This window comes from Eptatretus burgeri, chromosome 16 (genome assembly GCF_056783735.1).
Source record: "Eptatretus burgeri isolate ZD-2024b chromosome 16, Ebu_testis_v1, whole genome shotgun sequence".
Classification (NCBI taxonomy): Eukaryota; Metazoa; Chordata; class Myxini; order Myxiniformes; family Myxinidae; genus Eptatretus; species Eptatretus burgeri.
The window spans coordinates 45,250,868-45,263,367 of record NC_140976.1 but is presented as its reverse complement, the minus strand read 5'-3'; the positions used below and the strand labels follow the sequence as shown (position 1 = coordinate 45,263,367).

The 12,500-nt window shown below is 43.1% G+C and overlaps 1 protein-coding gene across 1 annotated transcript in view; it reads right to left on the bottom strand.

Moving 5' to 3' along the window:
- LOC147011007 (ARF GTPase-activating protein GIT1-like) overlaps positions 1-7,728 on the bottom strand; it is a 35,901-nt gene extending 28,173 nt beyond the window's left edge. The window contains exons 1-2 of the mRNA XM_085859085.1: positions 7,599-7,728; positions 2,437-2,482 (exon numbers count right to left, since the gene is read on the bottom strand). Coding sequence (XP_085715211.1) covers positions 2,437-2,447 — 11 coding nt within the window. The 5' untranslated portion in view covers positions 2,448-2,482; positions 7,599-7,728. The remainder of the gene's footprint in view (positions 1-2,436; positions 2,483-7,598) is intronic.
- Between the last annotated feature and the right edge of the window lie 4,772 nt (positions 7,729-12,500).

The window sequence follows — 12,500 nt, the reverse complement described above, 5'->3', positions numbered from 1 at the left end:
CATATAATCCAGTGCGAGAACAGTGATCGCCCTGGCCTTACACCTTTCAAAGATGTACTTTTAGATTTATGTGAGCAGAGAAATGATGACTGGGGTAGAAAGGTTGAAATCTGCATCAAAGGTGTTCTTTCAGATTTACCTGTTGCAGACGCGCAATACCATAACAAGTGTTATGATGCGTTCATGGTTATTCCTAAGTATACCAATTTGTCATTGAACTTTGATGTAATCGATGATGATGCTCTGAATTCGGTAATTAATGACATGTATGCTAACCAACAACTCCGTACATGGACAGCTATTGAATTACATGATATGTACTGTAGTTTAGGTGGATTGTTATCTCGCAAGCAGATGTTCCAAAATCTCAAACTATTTCGGTAATGACATTGTCGTTAAACGTATAGAGGGTTGTGCCTCAGTTGTAGGGTTTAGGCATCTAGTGGGTAAATCCTTGAAGCTGGTCGAGGTCGATTCAGTTGACGAAGATAGTGTGGACGCTGTGGTAAGGCAGGTCAAAGGTGAAGCACGACCTATACAGTACAATAGCGCAAACTATGATCTCGGAGAATTCACGTACATCAAAACACTCAAACAAACTAGCACCACACTGCTCAAGATAATTTCAGAATTGGTTCCGGGGGGGGGGGGGGGAGATGACAAAAAAGTCTCTCAGTCTAACCCAAGCTGTACAAAGTCACATCGCAGGCACTAAAACCCAGACAATGCTGGGGCTGGCAGTGAAGCTTCATCACAGGTATGGGAGTTCAGAATTGATCAAGCTCCTACATGATCATGGTTTCATAGTGTCCTATGACGAGATCATACGTTTCCGCAAATCAGCTGCAAAATTTGCGGGTGAAAAGAGCAGTGTGCTACATCAGGCCATGGGCTTGGAATGGAGGGTGGGGCCAATCTTTGGGTAGTTCGACAATTTTGACCTCCTGGTTTCAACTCCCAATGGACGCCGAGAGACCCACGTCATGGCTCATGAGTTCCAGCAGAATCCGGCTGGCATCATAGAGCTGGGTAATGCTCGACCTGGAGTTATGAACCTTGTGATCCCACGCCTGCGCAAGACAGCAGCTGCAAATAATTTACATTCAGGCAAAATATATACATGTGAAAACTTTTTAAATGTCTTTATCATAATCATTGACCATGAAAACATAGGTCTGGACACCATGTTTGTGACATTACCATGCATAGTTGCAAAGATATTGAAGAACATAGGTTTTTTGGTAATGGTGGCCCTAATTTGCATATTAAAAAAATTGCCCAAAGTTTGTCCGAGGACAACCAAGCTGAATTGCTTCAGAGATCCAATGAGATAGCAAATCCACTTTAAAACTTTGTACTATAGACGATTGCAAGGTCCGCTATTGAACTCATAAGGATGGCAAATGGACAACTAACCCGGACCCCCGCTCCGCATCCGATAGCTTTCCAATTTCGTTGTCATGCTCATCTCGCATAATTTGCAAAAAATACCTTTTCATCACTCGCACTATCCACTTACACCTCCTTTTAGCTAAACACTTTGGCTGCATTACCGTTGAGTGAAAAAAAAGCTGTTTAATAAAATGAAATCAATACATGAAGTAAAATAAAAATAAAAATTTAATAATTAAAGGAAGAATATATATATTTCACCCAAAAGTAATGCAGATAACTTTTTCTGTAATTTGAATCTTCCATTTCCTTGCATTCCCACCATCTTCATTCTCATTGTTAAGCTACAGGGTTACAGTTGCCCAATCACAGGTTTGTGAAAACTGCTTCCATGTTCGCAAGCCTGTGGCTGTAACCGTACCCTCATGCGTCGCATCTGTTTTCTCCACGTCCATCGTCGTTCGTGTTTAACTGTCCAAATGACACCGCATAAATTAACCTGTCTGGTCATGGACCTGTTTTGACTGTGTCATACATATTGTTTGCCAACATCCAATGCATGGATTTGTATGAAGATTGTTGGACACAAAGTAACGTCGGTAGGAAGCAGATTATTTACTTACTATCAGTGACATGCGAAACATCCGCACAATGTAAAATGTAACTTCAAGACCTCAACTTTTCTCCCTCCACCCTCACAAACCCCAAATTCTCCACCAATGCCAACCCTAAGGTGTCAATCCCCTCTCAACACCCACTACAACTCCTCAACCCACCCCCCAAACCCACCCTCCCCCCTCCCTCCCACTGAAAGTCACCACTTTAAACATTAAACAACCACGGTAAATGCAAAAGTTTTTTGAGGGACACAAATGTAAACATTGTAGTAGATGCTGAGGAGCAAACTTGCGGTACTGAAATGGGGTCCTTTCCCCATAATTGCCGGGTTGGCAAGAATGTTTCAAGCACAGTCATAACACACAGGCACTCGAAGTAATAAATGCGAAGAGGAAGATGGTGTGATAAATCATGTGACCACGTTACCTATCAGCCATCTGAGGTGTGATGAAGTGTTGGCCGTTTCTGTGGTCTGTGAAACACCACATGCAGAGGGTCACACTTAAGCAACTACAGTTCAAGATCTTTGCAATATGCCTGGCTAATATGGATATATTCGTGTGTTTTCAATTTTAAACCACTTGATATGTGTCAAATGAGGAAATAGGGTGTGGGACAGATAAAACATCATCCTGAAAATGAAAATTAAAGAAAAAAAATGCAGAGATTCAAGAAAATAGTGGATTTTTTGATTAGACAGATTTTTTGAGTACAGGGAATATTGGTTGAAAATTTCAACATCATTGGTCACATGGACACATGGTCACATGGTCAAAGCCATGTTGGATTGAGGGTAAAACCTTGAAATATTTACTTCTATCAAACCACTCAAGCAATGATACAAAACTTAATACGTATGATCAACTACCTTTGGAGAATATAGTTTGGAAATTAAAACTTCATAAGTCACGTGGTCTGGCAGCCATATTGGATAGAAAAATAAACCTTATACGATCAATGCGAAACTTTAAATATGTGATCGACTTCCCATTATGAAGTCAGTTTTATAAAAACTACCTAATGGGTCATGGGTCGGATCAAAGTGGGGCGTCTTGGGCCTCGGCATAACTGCTCACAGTTATGAAGCGCGCTTATAGTATAAAAATTGTTTTTACCCAGAGATGAAATCATTAATCTGGGGAAAGATAATTAATCCAACAGTGCAATGAAACCCAGATTAAAAAAAAAAAACAGAAAAGAAATGAAATTGTGAATAGGAGAGTTTAAGATGGTTCACATTTTGCAAAACCAACATGAAGATTATGATGATTATACACAAGCCTCCAGTCCCATCACTCGCCATCACCATATGCATTGCTAGAGAGGTTTGATCAGTGGCCTGTTTTCCCTCAAACTTAACTAATGCCATGTGGTAGAGTTGTGTCCTCAATGCAATGCGTGGAGAGAAAGAGGTTCAGTGGAACACGTTGAAGCTTGTGGACCTCATTGCTTGAAAAGATCATGAAACCGTGTCCCACAAACAATGATTCTTTATGATTATTCATGAAGTGTTGTGTGTGTTTGTGTTTGTGTTTGTGTTTGTGTTTGTGTTTGTGTTTGTGTGTGTGTGTGTGTGTGTGTGTGTGTGTGTGTGTGTGTGTGTGTGTGTGTGTGTGTGTGTGTGTGTGTGTGTGTGTGTGTGTGTGTGTGTGTGTGTGTGTTTAATACTACTCCTACAGTTCTGGCCCGATTACATCCAGACTTGCTACATGGGATCAGCATGACCCCAATTAGTAGATAGGGATGCTTTTATCTTTGCCTGTGGTCTCGGGGATGGGTGGGGGGAGGATGAAAATTCTCGATGTAAATGTGTATCGTGTAGCACCGCTCCAGGTGGGAGAGCGTATTACAAGTCCTCGCCCTTTACAGTCCAATCCAGTATTCCTGTCCCCACGTTTTCCAATGCTGTGAGGTGTTTTGAATTATGCAGCGAGAGGTTATTTGAATCGCAGAATTGAATAAGGATAATAACACAAACCCCCTGGCCGCTCTCATAGGGGGAGGGGTGCTTCTAGTGATTATAATGCACCTCGTTACCATTGAGTGCTTCGGCATAAACTTCAAAAACATTGTGATGAAACATGAAATATCGATTAAAAGTAAAATCACCTGATTATTCAGTTTCAGTAACTTTGGTGTGACGGTTTTTTGGGGGATTTTTTATTAAAGGGGAAAAGTATCAAGACATCAAGAATGCCACAAAAATATTGTGGAAGTTGAAGAAAATGATGACAAAACAATTATAATTTGCATAACAACAAAGATAAAAAAACAAGTTTGATTAAAAAAAATAAAGCTTTTTGTATTGGAGAGGAAAAAAAACCAAATAATGGCAAACAATCTATCTTAAAGGCAAAAGAATAAATAAATAAATAAATAAGATATGGTTCAAAACTGACATACATCTCAACACATGGTGGAACACATGGTGAAACACATGGTGAAACACATGGTGGAACACATGGTGAAACACGTGGTGAAACACGTGGTGAAACACGTGGTGAAACACGTGGTGAAACACGTGGTGAAACACGTGGTGAAACACGTGGTGAAACACGTGGTGAAACACGTGGTGGAACACGTGGTGAAACACGTGGTGAAACACGTGGTGGAACACGTGGTGGAACACGTGGTGGAACACGTGGTGGAACACGTGGTGGAACACGTGGTGAAACACGTGGTGAAACACGTGGTGAAACACGTGGTGAAACACGTGGTGAAACACGTGGTGAAACACGTGGTGAAACACGTGGTGAAACACGTGGTGAAACACGTGGTGGAACACGTGTTGAAACACGTGGTGGAACACGTGGTGAAACACGTGGTGGAACACGTGGTGAAACACGTGGTGGAACACGTGGTGGAACACGTGGTGGAACACGTGGTGGAACACGTGGTGGAACACGTGGTGAAACACGTGGTGAAACACGTGGTGAAACACGTGGTGAAACACGTGGTGGAACACATGGTGGAACACATGGTGGAATGTGAAACACATGGTGGAACACATGGTGGAATGTGAAACACATGGTGGAACACATGGTGGAATGTGAAACACATGGTGGAACACATGGTGGAATGTGAAACACATGGTGGAACACATGGTGGAATGTGAAACACATGGTGAAACACATGGTGGAATGTGAAACACATGGTGGAATGTGAAACACATGGTGGAATGTGAAACACATGGTGGAACACATGGTGGAATGTGAAACACATGGTGGAATGTGAAACACATGGTGAAACACATGGTGGAATGTGAAACACATGGTGAAACACATGGTGGAATGTGAAACACATGGTGGAATGTGAAACACATGGTGGAACACATGGTGGAATGTGAAACACATGGTGGAACACATGGTGGAATGTGAAACACATGGTGGAACACATGGTGGAATGTGAAACACATGGTGAAACACATGGTGGAACACATGGTGGAATGTGAAACACATGGTGAAACACATGGTGGAATGTGAAACACATGGTGAAACACATGGTGGAATGTGAAACACATGGTGAAACACATGGTGGAATGTGAAACACATGGTGGAACACATGGTGGAATGTGAAACACATGGTGGAATGTGAAACACATGGTGGAATGTGAAACACATGGTGAAACACATGGTGGAACAAATGGTGGAATGTGAAACACATGGTGAAACACATGGTAGAATGTGAAACACATGGTGAAACACATGGTGGAATGTGAAACACATGGTGAAACACATGGTAGAATGTGAAACACATGGTGAAACACATGGTGGAATGTGAAACACATGGTGAAACACATGGTGGAACACATGGTGGAATGTGAAACACATGGTGAAACACATGGTAGAATGTGAAACACATGGTGAAACACATGGTGGAATGTGAAACACATGGTGGAATGTGAAACACATGGTGGAATGTGAAACACATGGTGGAACACATGGTGGAATGTGAAACACATGGTGAAACACATGGTGGAATGTGAAACACATGGTGGAATGTGAAACACATGGTGGAACACATGGTGGAATGTGAAACACATGGTGGAACACATGGTGGAATGTGAAACACATGGTGGAACACATGGTGGAATGTGAAACACATGGTGGAATGTGAAACACATGGTGGAATGTGAAACACATGGTGGAACACATGGTGGAATGTGAAACACATGGTGGAATGTGAAACACATGGTGGAATGTGAAACACATGGTGGAACACATGGTGGAATGTGAAACACATGGTGAAACACATGGTGGAATGTGAAACACATGGTGAAACACATGGTGGAATGTGAAACACATGGTGAAACACATGGTGGAATGTGAAACACATGGTGGAACACATGGTGGAATGTGAAACACATGGTGGAACACATGGTGGAATGTGAAACACATGGTGGAACACATGGTGGAATGTGAAACACATGGTGAAACACATGGTGGAACACATGGTGGAATGTGAAACACATGGTGAAACACATGGTGGAATGTGAAACACATGGTGAAACACATGGTGGAATGTGAAACACATGGTGGAACACATGGTGGAATGTGAAACACATGGTGGAATGTGAAACACATGGTGAAACACATGGTGGAACACATGGTGGAATGTGAAACACATGGTGAAACACATGGTAGAATGTGAAACACATGGTGAAACACATGGTGGAATGTGAAACACATGGTGGAATGTGAAACACATGGTGAAACACATGGTGAAACACATGGTAGAATGTGAAACACATGGTGAAACACATGGTAGAATGTGAAACACATGGTGAAACACATGGTGGAATGTGAAACACATGGTGGAATGTGAAACACATGGTGAAACACATGGTGAAACACATGGTGGAACGTGAAACACATGGTGAAACACATGGTAGAATGTGAAACACATGGTGAAACACATGGTAGAATGTGAAACACATGGTGGAATGTGAAACAGATGGTGGAACACATTGTTGAACACATGGTGGAATGTGAACCAGTTTCACAATTAGGTTCATGACTAATGATCCTTAACCGAAAAAGGAGGTGGAGATTTCAAGTTTTGAGAGAACTTCCTTCCACCTGAAATGTGCAAATGGAGATATCAACCAATGTAAGGGCCACAAAGACTCTCCGACAATGAACCAGCAACTCGAAATGTTAAGGGGATGCATGTTGAGTGCATTGAAAAATATAAAAATAAAACGACTCGAAATCCCAATAAAGTTTCTGTAATTTCTATCTGGTTCAGGTGCCTCGTAAGCAGGCTGGTTACCTTGCTGAATACAGAGCGAGCTTTACCTCATTATCAAGAATGATCATCAGCATGTCACTTAAGCTGTACTTAAAGTTACGTATCGTGCAGTCGCGATTATGTTCAGAATGCCAACACGGTTTACATAATGACAATATAACATAATAAACAAATAAATAATTGTTAAATCACTTGGTGTGTGAGATTCCCCACACCATCAAGATCGATTTTTAATAGACATTATTCTTTAAGGTCACAACGTTTATGCACTCTCATCACACAGGTTTGTACTCCCCATTATTATACAAAGACCCCATTTACAATACAGGGTTACTGACCTGGCTTACGGCCACATACGTAGGAAAGAAGGCGATCGGTTAGTTCATACTGGCACTCGAGGAGGCGATCGGCAAGGTCCGTGTGTCCAGCTTTCCTACAAAAGGGAAGAATCTTTGCATAGGAGGCAGAAACTCAACACAGTCAACAGCACACTCAGGCCAGTTAAGCATGGACCTCCAAAGGTTTCTGCAAGGAACATTGCCAGGTAAGACAAAGTTAAAAAACAGAAAAATCTAAAGAGGTTCATGGGGCAAAATCGAATGTATGGGCATTTTGTGTGAATTTTTTATGTGCAAATGATTATATGTATCTATATACATATATATATATATATATATATATATATATATATATATATATATCCACTGATGAACCAAAACATTATGACCACCTGCCTAATATGCTGTTGGTCCTCCATGAGCCGCCAAAACAGCATGGACTCTACAAGACCCCTGAAGGTGTCCTGTGGTATCTGGCACCAAAACACTAACAGCAGATCCTTCAAGCCCTGTATGATGTGAGCTGGAGCCGCCGTGGATTGGACTTGTCAGTCCAGCACACCCCACAGATGCTCAATCGGATTGAGATCTGGATAATTTGGAGGCCAGGGCAACACCGTGAACACTTCATCATGTTCCTCAAACCATTCCCGAACAATGTGTGAAGTGTGGCAGGGCGCATTATCCTGCTGAAAGAGGCCACTGCCATCAGGGAATACCATTGCCATGAAGGGGTGTACCTGGTCAGCAACGATGTTTAGGTAGGTGACACGTGTCAAATTGACGTCCACATGAATGGCCGGACCCAGGGTTTCCCAGCAGAACATTGCCCAGAGCATCACACTCCTCCACCAGCTTGTCCTCTTCCCACAGTGCATCCTGGTGCCATCACTTCCCCAGGTAAACGGCGAACAAGTACACGGCCATCCACGTGATCCAAAAGAAAATGGGACTCATCGGACCAGGCGACCTTCTTCCACTGCTCAAAGGTCCAGTTCCGACTCTCACGTGCCCAATGAAGGCACTTTCGACGGTGGACAGGGGTCATCATGGGCACACTGACCGGTCTGCGGTTAAGCAGCCCCATACGCAGCAGGGTGCGATGCACTGTGGATTGTGACACATTCCTCCCGTGACCACCATTAAAATGTTCTGTGACTTGTGCCACAGTAGACCTTCTGTAGGTTCGGACCAGACGGGATAGCCTTCGTTGCCCTCGCGCATCGATGAGCCTTGGGCACCCAACATCGTCGCCGGTTTGTGGTTTGTCCCTCCTCGGACCACTGTCGGTAGGTACTCACCACTTCTGACCGGGAGCACCCCACAAGCCTTGCCGTTTCATAACAATTTGGCCCTTGTCAAAGTCGCTCAAGTCTTTACTCCTGCCCATTTCTCATGCATCCAACACATAAACTTCAAAAACTGACTGTTCACTTGCTGTTCAATTTTTCCCACCCCTTGACAGGTGCCATTGTAACAAGACAATCAATGTTATTCACTTCACCTGTCAGTGGTCATCATGTTTTGGCTCATCAGTGAGTATATATATATATACACACACATATATACATATAAACACCGGGCGTAGTGGCGTGCGCCTGTAATCCAGCTACTCGGAGGCATGGGTTGGAGGATCGCTTGAGGACCGGTGCTCTGTGCTGGGCCGTGCTATGAGAGGGTGAAGGGCAGCCCGGGATCATGGCGAAACCCAATCCTTATCCCTGTGTGGTAAGAGGCGACCAGGGTTGCGTCAGGAAGGGCATCCAGCGTAAAACCTATGCCAAATCAGTATGCGGATCATAACGGATAATCCGCTGTGCGACCCCTAACGGGAGCAGCCGAAAGACAAACAACAACAAATATACATATAAACGGCGTTGTCTCTCTCTCTGGCTATCTATCTTTCTTTGTTCCTTATGCACGACCACATCTTTTAAGTTACAAACTCCAAACTTAGGGTACAAACACAGCTTTGTTTGGAAGGTAACACAGGCTACGTGGCCATGGCCTCATGCGGGGATGTGGGGGCGGGAAGGGGGAGCGTAAATTCTCGATGTAAATGCATATTGTGTAGTGCCCCCCCCCCCTGGTGGTGGTGGCAGAGGATCGGGTACAATACAATTTCAGAGGGTACAATTTCCTCTTTTTACCTGGGTAACGTATTTTACCTTTTTACCTGAAGTTAAAGCACTCTTCACACAGGTAAATTTGTTCCCCTTCTTTTCTGCCTCCCCCCCCCCACTCCAAAAAAACGGAGGGGCCCGTCAAAGCCTGTCATCGTGTGTGAGACATTTCTAGCAGGAACAGACATCAGGACAAACAGGGTGCAAAGGGGGGAGAGCGGGACGTGAGGATGGGGACATGGAACGGGAGGGGGGTTGGGGTGAGGATGAGGGGTTAAAGCACTGCAGGGAGAGGGTGGGTGTTGGGGGTGAGGGTGAAGAGTTAAAGCCCTCTATGCATGGGTAAATTTGTCTTCCTTTCCTTCTCCTTCTCACCCAAAAGTTTTGGCAAATATGACGACAGAGTGGTTGGTCAGCAAAGCGACAGATAGGCTCTGCTAGTACTATACAAGAGTTCATCACTGTATTTATCTAACAAACAATGCTTACATGACCGTTAGCAAGTTCATAACTTCCTTACCAGAACCAGGTTGGAGTAAGGCTCTTTACATCATTCAGACATGTGGCATTGTCAAAACTACAAACAAATGCAGACTGTGGGAGGGGGGTATTGGGGGAAGTGGGGAAAGTATATTTTGTTCCCTGGTTTGTAATCCCCTGTCTCCAGCAGGGATCAGTAAACCACTTGCGCTGTTCTGTGTGTTCAGGAGAAAATCATAGGTCATCTACCCCCCCCCCACCTCTCACGGGGGTGGGGTTGTGCCCATGACCTGACCCTGGGTACCCCCAGCACATATGCAAAATTAGTATTCAATATTTTCAAGATCTGGATAGCTCCACCACCACTAAATCGACCATTCCTGGAATTGTTTTTTCATGACACTTTCACAAATTAGGTCTCCTTATCAGACTTTTTGAAAATTTGCAACACCCCAAGCCCCCGCCCCCCCCCCCACTTCCATAGGAAGAAAATGCCAAGATGGGTGAAAACAAAACTTTTTTTGGACTCCCAGATGAGTTGATGATACATACATACATGTACTTTCCTTCCATTATACAGGATGGGCCAAAAAAGTACCCAATTTCGAAATTCAATTAAAAAAAATGATGAACTCATCTGATACGAGTGTGAAACAAAAATCAAATACTAGATCTTTCAAGTTTATTTCCATCAATATAGATTTTCAAAATGCCTTCCATCATTCTGAGCACACATAACTTCCTTCTTTCGAGTAGTACAGAATACGAGTGGTACAGTTGCTGTTTACACCATACAACGTATCATGCCCAATATTGGCGATAGCTATAATCACAAAATCCTCAGATCACCAATTGTTCTTGGCTTCTACTGGAAGATATTTTTTTTTCTTTAAGGACTCCCATAGAAAAAAAAAAAATCTAAAGGGGACATATCTGGTGACCTTGGAGGCCCCTGAAATGGAGACTCTCCAGGCTGTCAATGAGCAACTGCACTATTTCACACTCATATCAGAGTTCATTCAGTTTTTATTGAATGTTGAAATCAGGTACTTTTTTGGCCCAATCCGTATATAGAGTAAGATAACCATGCATGTGCAAGGTCTGTGTTATTATTAATCGCTCCAACACAAAACACCATGACAAAATGCACGTCCAAGTTTCCTTTGGTAACAGCGTTTGTAAACGAGCAAAATAAAAAACAGGAAATATAAAGGGCCTGCTGCAGTCATTAAATTTCCCCATCATATGAAAGACTAACAAGCAATAGAAAATATAAAATTGTGATAGAGTTGGAGGGGCAGAGCTACGTTGTCATAGTAGCTAGTTCATAGTATACTAACTGCCACAAATGGTATCGCCATATTGGCCTGCAATCCCTATGGTTGTGTTTTTGTGTGATATTACCAATCTACAAAGTGTATGTCTGTGTCTACAAACAGTATAGAGTCTACAAAGTAGATGTCTTTATCCACAAGCAGTGCAGGTTCGACACATTTTTATTTTTTACAGTCTCTAAGGCTCACAGTTGAGCTGACACAGACAGACAGAGATGCCTACACACACACACATGCACGACTGTTGGACAAGACAAACAGCCACTGAACTTCAGGGGAGTGCAATCACTTCTCAGGGCACTCTGGGTACCATCATGACAATGGCATCGCCTTTCTCACCACACTCAGCGAGGAATTCCTTAGAAGGAATTTCCTCTTCCACATGGATGCTAAACCTCTGGGTATTGTCCATGCTCTATCTTTTTAAATGCTAAACGTCAAGCAAGGAAGCAGCATTGACCATTTTAAAAGCCTTCGGTATGACTCAGCCAAAGTTTTAACCGCTAACCTCCCAGACTCGGAGCAGACGCTTATGATACTTCAGGAGCTTTAGACTCTTGTGGCAGATGATGTTGGAAGGAATTTACAGGGTATGTAGCAGTCAGGTAATGGTGATTTATGTGATCATTTCTGCAGTAGCTTGCCCATATTGGGTGCCATCGCAAATTAGTGAGGTGAGAAAGTGCACATGACGATGCTCAAGATGAAAATGTTGTGTTTATATCAATCTAGCACGAACTAAACCGTGACAACAAATTTTCTCAACCAAATGTTGACAGAGAAGCTCTCTACCAAGTGCTAAACGCCATGAGAAAAATGGTCCTTATTTTTCCGCTGACACAGGACAACTTTCATCCTTACGAAGATTAGTTTTGCATTGTGCGAACTAAAGCGGATTGACAAAGCAGCTGTGCCAGGCTGATTTTTGGCAGTTGTAGCAGCAGGTAGGTATAAATGCCACAGAT